At 39.1% G+C, this 13,734-nt stretch overlaps 2 protein-coding genes across 3 annotated transcripts; one reads left to right on the top strand and one right to left on the bottom strand.

Moving 5' to 3' along the window:
* Positions 1 to 610: 610 nt before the first annotated feature.
* Positions 611 to 10,640, top strand: xpnpep1 (X-prolyl aminopeptidase (aminopeptidase P) 1, soluble). 2 transcript variants are annotated; one of them, XM_074693510.1, is made up of 20 exons: positions 611 to 762; positions 1,929 to 2,053; positions 2,432 to 2,495; positions 2,973 to 3,077; positions 4,175 to 4,267; positions 4,541 to 4,684; positions 4,978 to 5,073; positions 6,066 to 6,147; positions 6,609 to 6,819; positions 7,189 to 7,278; positions 7,393 to 7,443; positions 7,822 to 7,880; positions 8,298 to 8,375; positions 8,508 to 8,579; positions 8,769 to 8,829; positions 9,091 to 9,160; positions 9,490 to 9,663; positions 9,875 to 9,951; positions 10,035 to 10,133; positions 10,400 to 10,640. In XM_074693510.1, exons 2-20 carry the CDS (start codon positions 1,937 to 1,939, stop codon positions 10,517 to 10,519), a joined length of 1,863 nt encoding a protein of 620 aa, XP_074549611.1. In that variant the 5' UTR covers positions 611 to 762; positions 1,929 to 1,936; the 3' UTR covers positions 10,520 to 10,640. The 2 variants fall into 2 exon arrangements, with proteins under 2 accessions (XP_074549611.1, XP_074549621.1); XM_074693520.1 differs by lacking the exon at positions 611 to 762 and adding an exon at positions 1,383 to 1,561.
* Positions 10,641 to 11,532: 892 nt separating this feature from the next.
* LOC141807474 (uncharacterized) lies at positions 11,533 to 13,149 on the bottom strand. Its single transcript, XM_074693533.1, has 3 exons — positions 12,994 to 13,149; positions 12,770 to 12,866; positions 11,533 to 12,618 (listed from the first exon to the last, which is right to left on the bottom strand). The coding sequence occupies exons 1-3, from the start codon at positions 13,100 to 13,102 to the stop codon at positions 12,276 to 12,278; spliced, it is 549 nt and encodes a 182-aa protein (XP_074549634.1). The 5' UTR covers positions 13,103 to 13,149; the 3' UTR covers positions 11,533 to 12,275.
* Between the last annotated feature and the right edge of the window lie 585 nt (positions 13,150 to 13,734).

Here is a 13,734-nt window from a genome sequence, read left to right as displayed (position 1 = left end):
CTGGGAGCACCAGGCGTCTTTCACAAGCAGAGCAGATAATAGGAAGAATGTAAGTTGCAAATTTTGGGAAATAAAAAGAAATTCTGGCAAATGTTCAACTGTTACTGGTCCTTCCATTCAAGGCCTTTAACCTACTAGGTAGGCTCTTGGGTAGGCTACACACTGAAAGTAGATTTTTTTGACCAAATGGAAAAAAAATAACTACACATCACATTTCTTGTAAAATTGTACTTTCTTAAGACTCTGGCAGAAACAGTTAAGTCATAAGTGAAAGTCTATATAAAATATTTTTATTTTACAAATTTCGTATTTTCGAAGTGAAGGTATAATAAAGGCATTATAAAGATATGGAGGATATTCAGGTAGCTGCGTCACTGATTTGAAATCTGTTGTGTTCGTTATTCTTTTCAGTCATAAAAACGTGGTTCAGTGCACTGGCTCACGCTCTTTATTGTGAGACTGTTGCACGGGAATTTCCTCAACAACTTGCTGTGTGGCTCTATAACATAGGGTATAATTGCTGACGTGTAGATAAAGTTTCATTATCTTAGGCGTACGGAGAGCATAATGCAGGGTTTTCTATAAGAAAAGAGGCAAGTCTGCATTTCTCAGCGTCTACTGGAAGAAACTGCAGTCACGTGACCGCAAACGTCAACACCGAAATGGCAGCCTCCTGTTTTGTAAATTAACACAAGGTCCAAGCTGGTAAAGGAACGAGCCGAATTTGACTCAACAACCTAGTTTCCAAGACGAAACCACGGGGTGTGTATTCAGCATTTCACTCGCCGTGTTTGGGGGGACATTAACGTTAGCTAGGGGCGGTGTGCGAAGCTAAAGTAAACGTCTCCCTGTGGTTCAGAGTGAGCACGGGTGTTTACTGTTTTCAAGTCGGGAAAACGCTTGGTCACCCTACAGCCTGTAACAATTGATATCTGTTATCTAAGCTGAGACGAAGTGTTCAGTTGCAGCAAAAAATTCAGAATAACTCTCCCGCTAGCAACACAGCAATTACTTTAACTCTAACCAGCGTAGTACCACACCCACTACAAAAAAATGAAACGACGACACACTGAATGAATCAGTCATTGTGTGTTGGTTACCCTCTTAATATCTTTGACGTATGAACTAAAGATAACAGCAAAAACACCTGCTACGCAACTTCATGGTTTCTAATAAGAGCATTAGACGCAGCAATTCAATTTTATGTTAGCTCATATGCTAGTAAAAAGGTAAGATACGAACTAATCTATCCAATGCCCACTTGTAAACAACAATCGCATGTGGGTTGTGTAGCCAATAGGAGAGCTCATCGATGTAGACTTCTGTAACCTGATTGGATACAGGAGTATCTATCGATGAGCGACTGATGTGGCTTGTGATAGTGCATCCATCACAGCAATTTCCCCTGGTCTTTATGTTTGGAGATTGTACGTAAAATAGGTCACCGACATGCTAATTGGTCGATTCTTTTAATGTTTAACTCATGTGAAGGTTGCTTAATGAGTTAAAGATTAAAGATCCAGGTGTGGACTGTGACTTTGAGCTCCACGTCAGTAGTCAGGTAAGAAACTGTCAGACGCTTTCTTGAGACAGTCACCCGAAGAAGATATGGCTTCACAAAAGTCAGGTAATATGGACAGTATTGGTGGGTCTCATATGTATGTGCCAGGGAAATCTGAGTCCTTGTTTTATGGGTTAGTTATTTGAAATGAATGGATTTCAATGTTAAACTGATTTTCTTACATTATAAAATTCTTGATGTGACACATATTGAAACTTCTAGTAGCCATTTTTTTTAACCTTTTACATTGAGCCTATCTTAGGATAAATTGAACCCTATGTCTGTTTGGAAATATCAAGTGTGGTATTAAGAATTATTTCTTGAATTTAAATCTTAAATTGTTTGGTTATGTACTTTCTCTGTTTAGACACCGGTATGTCTCCGAAGATCACAGGAGAGCTGCTCAGGCAGCTTCGCCAGGTTATGAAGAATTGTAAATACTTCACCGAGCCAATACAGGCCTACATCATTCCTTCTGGGGATGCACATCAGGTTAGTAAGACCACACACTTGGACACACATTGTTTACATTTAAACACGGCCTAATAAACATTTCAGTCTGGTATCTAATATCTGACCTCTTAAATCCTGAATTTGGTGGTCTGTCAGCTGGGTAGCTGCTGCCTCTGTGCATTTACTGTGGCTCTGCCCTTATTAATTTCTGATCATCTCGGCTGACCTTCGCAAATAATTACAGCCCTTTACTAACAGCTCCTCCCTTTTCCCTCTTCATGCTCAAGATGTGATGTGAGAAGATCAGCCAAGGTGGCATTTAAATGTTTGACTTGTTGAAGGCCACTTCACATTGATTGTTAATGAAGTTGATCTTTCTCTCCTGTCTCTGTCTTTCTCTCCTCTTATGTCTATTAGAGTGAATACATTGCACCATGTGACTGTAGGCGTGAATTCATCTCTGGGTTTAATGGCTCAGCAGGTACGTTTATCTAGTCCCCAAGTTGAAATATATCTGCAATTGTTTTGACCAGAAGCCAAACTTTTGTTGCAGCTGCAGAAAACTCTGGTACAGTGTGATCACCTCGTGTCATGTTCAATTTAGTTACCACAGGATTATGTCAGCACCGGATGTACAGTGTTCATGTCAAGTGGCCAACTTTTTATTGTTGAGGAGCTGCTTACAATCCTGGCATTTGTGCAAGTTGCAAAGAAAGGAGCTGACTCAATCCTTTCAGACCATTTTTATTGTTATTTCAAAGGCATTTACATACTGTAAACTGCTTTGAGAACTGGCTGAACAACAAACACATTGTCATGTCAGGCTCACAGTAATAGACCAGTGCATCACCAAGTTCCTGCATAACAATTTATTCTTCATTGGTAGAAAATCAATCCAACAAACAAACCCTCTGTGTTTGGAAATGTCAATTTTTTTTTTGTATTTTGTGTTGTGAAGGTACAGCCATTGTCACAGAACAACATGCTGCAATGTGGACTGATGGACGGTATTTCCTCCAGGCCACTCAGCAGATGGACAACAACTGGACCCTCATGAAAATGGGTAAAGCCTTACTTCTTACTTCTGTTGTATATGATTAAAGATGTAAAACATATTTTTAAACAGCATAATATCTTTCTCTGTAGCTTTAGAGATAAAGCACAGATAAAGACACAAATCACTCAGTTAGACTGTAAGTGAGGCCTGTATGACCTAATCTGAGAGCACAGTAATGTTGGCAGATTCACTAACACTAACACATTATGGAGCAGAGAGCACCGGGCTGTGAGTAGTATTAAGTATAGCAGACAATTAAACTAACTAAACTACGTTACATGCTGATTTTACAAAGTTTACAGAGTTGTCATATTTCAAATTATAACTCTACGTAACTATTGATAAATACACTACTTACTCAGTCTGGTTAAAAGTTTCCAGAAATACTTTATTGGTTCCCTGGGGAAATTGCTTTTTTGTTACAGCTCCTCCAGTTCAAAAGTTTTAAAGATATAGAAAGCACAAATATAAGATATAAAAAAGTACAAAATATAAGCTTAAGTGTCAAGCAAAATTGAATATAAGTGTAAAATATAAGTATGTACATTTACTAAGAAAGTATGGTATAAGAATAATGACATACATTGCGGGTTATTGCACAAATACTAAAGCTAATTATGGTTATTTCACAGAGGTAAATACTGCACAGAGATAACTTTTGTACATTTTGCTTAAATTAATAAGTCCAGAATAAACCTAAAGACACTTAGAGTTAAGGATTGTGGCAGTCTGATGGCCACGGGCAAGGATGATTTCCTGTGGCGCTCAGTGGTGCACTTAAGTGGAGTTAATCTCTTGCTGATTTCACCTTGAACAAAGAAAAGTGGTACAAAAAAGAAACAGATCTGCCCTCCTTCCATGTTTTTCAAAACTATTACACACCTTTGTAAGAGTCCCATCCTCACAACAGTGGGTGCTACTGCTAATGAGAAACTGAGCCTTTATTCCTCTACACTAAATTTTCCAGATTGTCCTTACAGCCTCTTCCATTAACAATCAATCTTTCAAATTGATGTACATTAAGAATTGTCATCATTATGACATATTTTTAAAGATTTTGTCAATGACTACGGTCATTTTGTTCTTTTTATAATCATTTTTAGGACTGAAGGAGACTCCTTCCCAGGAGGACTGGCTGATCAGCGTCCTGCCAGAAAACTCCAAAGTGGGAGTCGACCCTTGGATCATTGCTGCTGGTAAGTTGTGTTACCATTTGGCTGATGGTAAAGTTACTCAGCACAACCAGCAGAAGAGACCTCATATTGGCAATAAGTGCTGTATAAATACTGTACTCTTCCCAGGATACAGTTGTAGATATGCTGCAGTTACAAACAATGTAGACCATGCTGACACACTGAAACAAAACATATCAAACAATGAACATTTATCTCCCTGATGTGCCACATTGCTTATGAAATACATAATTTTTTAATTTTTAATTTACAAAGCAATCTAACATTGCATTTTAGATCAGTGGAAGAACATGTCAAAGGCCCTGACTAGTGCAGGTCACTCCCTGGTGGCCGTGCAGGATAACCTGATCGATGTGATCTGGACAGACCGCCCAGAAAGACCCAGCACACAACTCCGCACCCTTGGATTAGATTACACCGGTGAGTGCAAGACCAGATTAACATCATTATTACTTTAACAGTTAGTTTACTGCAGAAATCACACAAGAAGAGTGGAGACACTATTTTATCATTTATTTTCATTTTTTTAAATGAGGGAAAATTTGAACTTATTGCACCAAATGCTTCTGATTTTATCTGTCTTAATCTTTGAATCTAAGAAGGAAAAAGTCAGGGTTACGTGGCACTTTTGCTGGATTTACAGGTTTTGTAAAGGAAATTGAATTTGTTCCAGTGCCTTGCGACCAATGATGAGCATTGCTGTTGTCCCACAGGTATGTCCTGGCCAGACAAAATCACAGAGCTACGAGCCAAGATGACAGAGAGGAAAGTCACCTGGTTTGTTGCCACAGCGCTGGACGAAATTGCATGTACGTGGTACCTTTCATTTCTGTGGAGGCGACTTTTAAACACAGTCATGGAGGTCTCAAGTAAATTAAGATTAACAGAATTTACTGGAAATTATATCAGTTATGTGGTCCTTATGTGGACAACTCTTAAAAATAAAAGATGCAGGGTGGAGTTTAATAAGCCCTGGGGCCAAGGGTGGAGATGTTCAGAAGAGATGTGACCTACTGTTGCTGAGAAATTGAATTAACCAGCTATGAAAACAAATTCCTTTCTCAGTGTCCCTTTTATTGTAGTTAAGAGTTATTTTTAATAGCTTGTGCTTTGTATGACTTATTACTGTGTAAAACCAGCAGCGCAGCCCTCACTGACACTGACATCACTCCACTTACATAAGTCCATTTTGATAGAAGATCACGATCCAAGGACCCAGGGATACATGGGTGTCCCTCTAGATGCCTGCTCGAGCACCTTGTTCAGCGAGCCTAATGAGCTCTTGTGTCTGATTGTTTGGTCTGAGGGTTTGTGTTAATTAGAATGACGCTGATTCTGATTGTCATACAGTAGCATTTAGACCAGAGAGTTTCAGTGGATGGTAAAGAGGATTAACTCATGCATCCGCCATTGATGAGTGACAGCCTGGTATAAAAACACAGCTAAATGACACAAATGCAAGGACATTGATGATTTGCTTTGGATGTTGAGATTATTTGCAAATTGAGTACAGTTTTAGTTTGCACTGATTGTCCTGTAATTTTTACAGAGAGATTAGGAGCAATCAGATTTCAACTCAAAGGTAACAGAATATAATCTAATGTAAAATCCATGCTAAAAATCACAACAGGCAATCCTACACAGATATCTGCTTTGAACAGTTATTACACAAATGTCTTAAGGATAGGTATTACTGTATGGGTTTAAACACGCAACATAAGGAGACATGGATGTAGTAATTTTCTTATGGTCTGAACTCAGTTGTTATGAAAAACTATAATCCACTATTTCTTTTTTGTAGGGCTTTTTAACCTCAGAGGTGCAGACATTGAGTACAACCCAGTGTTCTTCGCTTATGCCATTGTGGGATTGAACACAATAAGGTAAATGAGGTGGAACACAATGCATAAACACGTTGTCTAAATCACAGTTCCTTTTAACACAGTGATGCTGGTAGCAGATATGAAGATTACACCTTGAATTAAGTTATTATGTTTTTTTATAACTTTATAAAGCCTATTTTTTCATGCCAACGTCAGAGATTTCTTTTACAAGGGTGACCTGTCAGGGGTTGCAGTAACAGTTTTAACAACATGCAGTTACAGTCATACGGCTTTTATAATCAAAAATGATAAAGAAAATCATTCTTGTACAGACAGTCTGGCCTTTGAGGCATAAATGTCACACACAATTAGAAAACATGACAACTAAATAAAAAAAAATAATAAAGTAATTTAACTTCTTATCACAGGCTCACAAAATGTGTTAAAGTGAATCCCACTTGAAGGGACAAGGTATTTCACATGGGTGAACATTCGATCATAACTTCTCTTCCTCTCTGCAGGCTTTTTGTGGACCTAAAGCGTTTGTCTAATCCCGCACTAAGAGACCACCTACAGCTGGACTCCCCCAGCAAACCAGAGCTGAGCATCCACACGTTCCCATATGAGTCAGTGTACACTGAGCTCCAAGCCATCTGTGCCGCTCACAGCCCCAAAGACAAAGTGTGGATCTGCGACAAAGCCAGCTGTGCTCTCACACAGGTCGTCCCAAAGGTGAGAGGCCAAATGTGAAATTTGTGTGACAGAAAGGGAGTGTTAACATTTAGCTAATAGTACTGCATGTTAACCTTTTAGAAATGTTTTGATTCTCAAAGCAGATGATTTTTTGTATGTTATTATCTTTCATGACTGCATATTGAGATACTTCTCCCTCAGGTATAACTTACAATGCTGTTTTGTTTTTGTCATCACTTGTCCACAAGTTCATTACAATAGTTAAATTGTTAACATGTATGTATTATTTCCAGAACTTGTGTAGGTGAAGCAGGAATAAAATAACAGAAGGATTCTTTATGCTCAAACAAACCTAATTAGCTCTTTAGCTTCTTCAAGGTGTAAAAGTTTCCTTCTGACATTTTTCAGGCCAACAGGACACAGATTCCCTACACACCTCTCTGCCTTGCCAAGGCTGTGAAGAACGCCTCTGAGATTCAAGGCATGAAAATGGCCCATGTAAGAACCTTTGGACCTCTCTAAAATCTGCTCTGTTATTCCTCAATAACTGACTTTATGACATCCTTACAAAGTGCTGTAACTGTATCAAATCTCCTGCACTTTCACCCACAGATCAAGGATGCAGTGGCCCTCTGTGAACTCTTTGCTTGGCTGGAAAAGGAGGTATTTCTATCACATTTCTCCAGTGACTTCAACGTTAAGTCCCTCTCATGGGGAAGTCTTAATGTAACTCTTAACCACAGAGCTTTCTTTGGCTTAACAAATGAGAGAACATTACTGTGAACTGTGAACATTGTTTTAAATGAATTTTTAGGCTTGACAATTTTAAAGTTACAGAAACCGTTAGGGAATTTATTATTCCTCAACAAAACAAATTAATAGACATGACTGTCTGTTTATTATCTGGAAAGAAGCCCGACATTGAAAGTACGTTTATGAGGGAAGATATGTAACCTGGCTTGACCTGGAGGATATGCTGGTATTGTTTTAACGCTTTCTGCATGACTGGACGATGTAGTTGTGTTTTGATTTGTTTTATAGATTCCAAAAGGCAATGTGACCGAGATATCTGCTGCCGATAAGGCTGAAGAGTTTCGCAGGTAATTATTTTCATGAATGTTAAAAAAAATAAACGTTGGTTTTCCTGGTTGCATTGTCACACTCATCCTGTTTAACTTCATGTCATGTTTTCATGCTTGGAATGCAAAGTGATGAATGTCGTTTGTGATGTGTTGTGATAGTGATGTTGCTGGAGTAATGGCCCCCTCTAGTGTTCATGGAGGGTTAGCAAAATGTTTTCTGAAGACCTTTTCTTGTTTATTTCTCCAAAATGTTTATCAGCTTAGAGCAGTTTTGTAAATTGTAGAGTATATCTGTGTTAATCTAAAGTGATGAGAATAGTATTTATGACACCATTAAGTGGCTGTTATACGATCACAAAACACATCACACACCTGTGTTCACATTTTACTTTTAAGATTAGTTGTTGTTTGCCTTAATATGCTGTGTTTTTTCAGTCAACAGAAAGACTTTGTTGGCCTTAGTTTCCCCACAATTTCCAGTGTCGGTCCAAATGGAGCAATCATACATTACAGGTAGTTGGATCATGACGCACGCTCAGATCAGTGAACTTATTGCACCTTGTTGCTATTTTTTAATTTGAAGTGGATTTATTATCGATGTACATTCAAACCTAACTGTGTTTTTTTTTTCTCTGTGTCCCTTAGACCACTCCCTGAAACCAACAGAACCCTCTCTTTGACTGAAGTGTACCTGATTGACTCTGGAGCTCAGTACATGTAAATAAGACAATATTCACACATGGATTGTAAAAAGACTGATCCATCACTGTAGTGTGTTCATTGTATAAACTCAGATTACTGTTATCTTACCATGGTTGATTCTTGGACAACAGGAATCAGAGCAACTGTTTTGTTTTGTATTAGCCACATGCCTTCAGTATCTTCTTTTGTTTCCGTCTCTGGCAGTGATGGCACCACTGACGTCACACGTACCATGCACTTTGGGACCCCCAATGCTTTTGAGAAGGTACATGTGCTTTTTCAAAGGTTTGATCGACTTTAGATTATGTCGTTCTCATTTGTAATGCTAAACCAAACGTTCTATTGGTGTCATTTGTTGTCTTTGCACAATTTTTAATCACATAAAAGGCTTTAGGATCTATAAAAAACATTCTTCTTTTCTTCTAAATCTTTCTTTACTAACATTTTACCATAGTTACCTTAGATCTGGAGTTACACATGGACACATTTTGTTTTTAATTTAACAACTTCTTTGTTTTCTTTCTAGGAATGCTTTACCTATGTGCTGAAGGGACACATAGCTGTCAGTGCTGCTATTTTCCCAAATGGAACTAAAGGTGCATCACGTTTATCTTACAGAGAACATACCATACCAGTAAAGTACATGAGTGTATCTGACAGTAGTTGATTTATTCAGTTTAAAGTAACCTCTGACAGTCAGTAGTCAACAGTGAAACATGTCATTGCTGAAGTATTGCTGATTTTGTGTGGTCACAGATATATTTCACTGATGTCAAGAAGAGCTGGAGAATTTTTAGCAGGAGATTTTCCTTGCATAGCACAGACACAGTGGGGTGTGTTAGTGTCCTGAACGACGATGCCTTTTTCAATTGACCAGAGTGTGAAATGCAGCTTTTTATTTATTCATTTATTTTTACCTCCACAGGACACCTGTTGGATTCGTTTGCCCGTGCTGCTCTGTGGGAGACGGGGCTGGACTACCTTCACGGTACAGGACACGGTGTGGGCTGCTTCCTCAACGTCCATGAGGGGCCCTGTGGGATCAGCTACAAGACCTTCGCTGATGAACCTCTGGAGGCAGGCATGATCGTCAGCGATGGTACGGCATGTCAACTAAAATACATTTCTATTCATTGAATGCAACAAAAAAGGATTTTTGGTGTGTTTTAGATACATGCTTTTTGCAAATACCACATCATATCTTAGTAATGGAATTATGTTGGAAATGTCATAACTGTCGTAACAGCAGGCCAGAAATAGAAATTTGCATAAATGTCAAATGACTTTGAATGCTGTGTCTTCTCTTCTAGAGCCTGGCTACTATGAAGATGGATCTTTTGGCATTCGTATTGAAAACGTGGTCCTTGTTGTACCAGCAAAACCAAAAGTAGGTGCTTAATTGAATGGAAATTTTAAATAAGTAGAGATTTTAAACTTTGACTTAACCTGTGTCTTTTTTTCTGTGTTCAGTACAACTACAGAAACAGAGGCAGTCTGACATTTGAGCCGCTAACTCTGGTTCCCATCCAAGTCAAGATGATGAACACAGAGCTGCTCACTCAGAAGGAAGTAAGGAAAACGTATTCCAAGATTGTAGACGATGAAAGGCAGAGTAACTGTGTTGAAATTAAAAATGTATCTTTAAGATCTTTATTGAAAATGTGATAAACCCTTAAAATATAACAACACATTGAATGCAGTACACTCCATCATCAATGTGTTGGTTTCCACAACAGTCAGCTTATAATAATCTATTTCCCATTTCCCTGTAAAGGCCAAAAGACAGTTCTCGATTGTTTGATAGCTCTTGATAACACCTGGTCTCTGTCCTGCAGCGGGACTGGGTGAACGAGTATCACAGGAAGTGCCGGGAGGTGGTTGGAGCAGAGCTCGAGAGGCAGGGCAGGAAGGAGGCTCTGGAGTGGCTGATCAGAGAGACGCAGCCAATCGTCTAAGGACTCCCAATTATCTGACTGATCATTTACTTGTTATGTCTTTCTCTGTATTTCACTTTCAGCTTCTTTTGTAAAGCACATCGTACCAGCAGTTTTATTAAAGATCATTGAAGAAAACTAAGATAGAGTTGCTTTAAATTTGGGTCTCACATCGTTAGCTCTCTAAAACACTAGAAGTCTTATACAGACAGCTGGCACACCTGTGTTTTCAGATCAAGATTTCAAATTTTAAGTGTAGAGAAATGGGACATTTAGGGATATCCAGCAGTCAGATTCAAGATTGAAACACTTCCATGTCCACCACTCTTACAGGTGAGGTTATGGTGGCCTTCGAGGACAAGAAGCAAGTGGTGTACATACGTTCAGTCCTCCATCTTTCAGTTTCCACCATCAAATATGTCTTCCATATTGTGCAAAACATCCAAGCTTACTTTATGCTGTCTTTCAACTGGTAAACATGGTCACTTTGAAATACAGATACAAATTTTACTAGTTTGTTCCCTGCTAGAAACATGATAATGAGAATGGTGGTTTCTACGAAAAGAACCAAGAAAGGAAAGGCTCTTTCTCGGTACAACAGATAACTTGAACTTACTTGTAAATATTATATTCCATTTTTACTTGTTGGCTCTACTAAATACTACTATGCTAAATCCCACAAGAACTTGGGACAATAAGATATAAAAAGTGTTAAGTTAATATCTGACTTTCAGCAAAAGTAAAATGTTTTTCACAGTGTTCAGTGTTTAAACTGTATCCTCTGAAACATTTACAGAAACCCACAGTAATAGTACAGTAAGATGGCCTGGTAAGTTTTTTCTTTTCAGAATTTTTTTACCCCCAAAAACTGCTGCATCTACCCTGTAACTGAGCACTAACAACACTTTTAATGTATTTTTATATATAGCTTACAAAACATTTGCAAAAACCGTTTCAAAACAAAAGTCCAATGTTGTTTACATCCATGTTTGCTAGCATACTCAGGCACAGCGTTACGCTTTTAGAATTCTCTGGTGTTTTAAGGGTTTGGGACAACACAAGCTGCTGAAGGAATATCTCCATTTTTTTTTTTTTTTTTTTTTTTAAAGTCTCATGCACACGTCACAAACCATTGACTTTATAACAGCTCCCCTGAAGTGAAGCCAAAATCTTTAGAGCTCACCTAAGTGTCTGGCTGCAGGCTCTGTCTTACAAGCCAACACCATCATCATAGCGGATATAACAATGTTCAAATTTAAAAATTACAATCAAATACTTTAAGTCATTGCGTTGGTCCTCTTCATCTATAGGAGAGTGTTAATTTTCTGAGAAAGTGAAGTTTTGTAAGTTATTTGATAGTGGGCTAAATGTGAACCTTGGCTAGAAGAAGACGTGTAATATAATCTTAAGGCTCCTCCAGCCTGCTTTAGCTTCAAAATTTGTCACCAGTACCCCATGATAGTGCCCATTCTGGAGGTATTTTGGCTTCACTTTTACAATGGGAAAAAATGAGGGTGCTGTACATCATCTTTCAAAACACAAGTGCCTCTCTTTAGAGACAAAAAAAGACACAGTTAGTATTGGCTAAGCCTTACCAATGTTGTTGTGACAGGGTTTCAACTGGTTGCATTATCAAAAATCAGATACACATTGTTGAAAACTCTTCCAACCATCCAGTCTAAAGTCGTCTTGAGTTACTTTGTTGTGAAAGACGAGTTATTCTTGAGAAACCTTAGACCATTCAGGCTCTCAAGTCTCTGCCTTACCTTCACTGACTCTAAAGCTGCATGTAAAAAATGGGCGGGTCCAGGATGACTCCAGTACTGGGATCGCTGGCGTACTCTTCAATGGACAGAGGAAGTGACATTTTCAGAGTCTGCTCCTCCTGTACCTGCCTGGCTTTTGTCCTGCTCTCCTCCTCTTCCTCCTTCAGGCCCACAGGCAGCGGGTTACTGTAGATGTAATAGATCTTGTTGTTGTCCTTGGCAGAGTCTTGTTTCCTGAAGAAGGCCAGAGGGTTCATGAAGCTGGTTGACCTCTTCACTGCTTTGACTGCCACGGGGTCAGCTGGCTCGCCTTGGGTCACTGCACTCTCATACAAATGGGCCCTCTTTGACTGCCTGGTGAAGAAGAGGGCAGTAATTGCACTAATGACTTTGGTGTGTTTTACAATTTTGTAGAACAAAGAGCTCACAGTGCTTTGAAGACATTCTTGCCTTCAAACTGAGGATTTGAATGAACAATTTAGTTTAGGGAGCATTCAGGCCCTACCTGGTGCGGTTGTAGCAGGCAGTGATGCAGTACAATCCAGTCACAGTGAGGATACAACAGGCCAGGGCGATGATGACAATGTTAAAGACTTTGAACTCTGAGCAGAAGAGGGAAATAATTAAACAGTAATTTCTCTAAGAGGAAAAGCTGAAACATCCTCCATACAGTAACTCTATGCTGACAGTTCAATGATATTTACACTCATACAAGAGAATACAACCCACCAAAAAGAGCAGCTGTGTTCGTGTCCTGGTTATGAAGTCCCAAAAACGCTGTTTCATTAAGCTCGAGGTTGGAGGCCATTATTTCCCCGTCCTGTCGGACTCTGCTCATGTTGCTTCCATTGGCTTCTAAAACTAGTACTAAAGGCTGAGCTTCAAGCCTCCTCCAAATGGTTTCAATGGAAACCAGAACCATGTGACTGAAGCTGCTCTGCTCGGTCTCTGTGGAGACACCCCCCTCTTTTGTCACCCCCTCAGTTCAAGTTCAACACCCCCTCTTCTCCCCCCTTGTTTACTACTCATTATTCTGTTCGGTGTTTGGGGGGACACTAAGGGAAGGGAGATGTTGGGCCTTTTATCCTGTTTGTGATAAACTGTGAGTGCTGACCCAAAACCAGAGAGTTTGCCTGCATTCAGCTCAAAGGGACTGCAGCTCAAACTGTGTGAGAACAGGAGAAATACTCTGTAAAATACTGACTTTAAACACAAGTTTCTTTAGTTTGTGCTCAACATCTAATGTTTGTGGCATCGGTAGAAAATGTTGCTTCTTTCTGCATTTGGAATTGAAATTCAACATACAGTGCCTTTCTGCAAAACATCATCTGTGCCATTTTTTTTAACTTCATCAGTGACTGTTTTTGTAAAAAAAAAAAAAGAAAGAGCACATTTTAATTGATATCCCAGTGTGATCAATGTCATAGAAAGGTCCAAAAAGTATTTTGTGAGATTATTCCCTTTCCTTTT

The sequence above is a fragment of the Halichoeres trimaculatus genome, unplaced genomic scaffold, assembly GCF_033239565.1.
Source record: "Halichoeres trimaculatus isolate MK-OKI-2021-1 unplaced genomic scaffold, fHalTri1.1 fHalTri1_scaffold_2, whole genome shotgun sequence".
Classification (NCBI taxonomy): domain Eukaryota; kingdom Metazoa; phylum Chordata; class Actinopteri; order Labriformes; family Labridae; genus Halichoeres; species Halichoeres trimaculatus.
This window is presented reverse-complemented; position numbering and strand designations above follow the sequence as displayed.

What these genes read in the sequence shown, in the direction of transcription:
- xpnpep1 (XM_074693510.1), top strand. Translation starts at nt 1,937, where the DNA reads ATGTCTCCGAAGATCACAGGAGAGCTGCTCAGGCAGCTTCGCCAGGTT. An exon ending in AGCGCTGGACGAAATTGCAT is followed by an intron (nt 5,074 to 6,065) that starts GTACGTGGTACC and finishes TCTTTTTTGTAG; the next exon opens with GGCTTTTTAACCTCAGAGGT. An exon ending in TCACACAGGTCGTCCCAAAG is followed by an intron (nt 6,820 to 7,188) that starts GTGAGAGGCCAA and finishes GACATTTTTCAG; the next exon opens with GCCAACAGGACACAGATTCC.
- LOC141807474 (XM_074693533.1), bottom strand. Translation starts at nt 13,102, where the DNA reads ATGAGCAGAGTCCGACAGGACGGGGAAATAATGGCCTCCAACCTCGAG. An exon ending in GAACACAGCTGCTCTTTTTG is followed by an intron (nt 12,867 to 12,993) that starts GTGGGTTGTATT and finishes TCTTCTGCTCAG; the next exon opens with AGTTCAAAGTCTTTAACATT. An exon ending in GCCTGCTACAACCGCACCAG is followed by an intron (nt 12,619 to 12,769) that starts GTAGGGCCTGAA and finishes CTTCTTCACCAG; the next exon opens with GCAGTCAAAGAGGGCCCATT.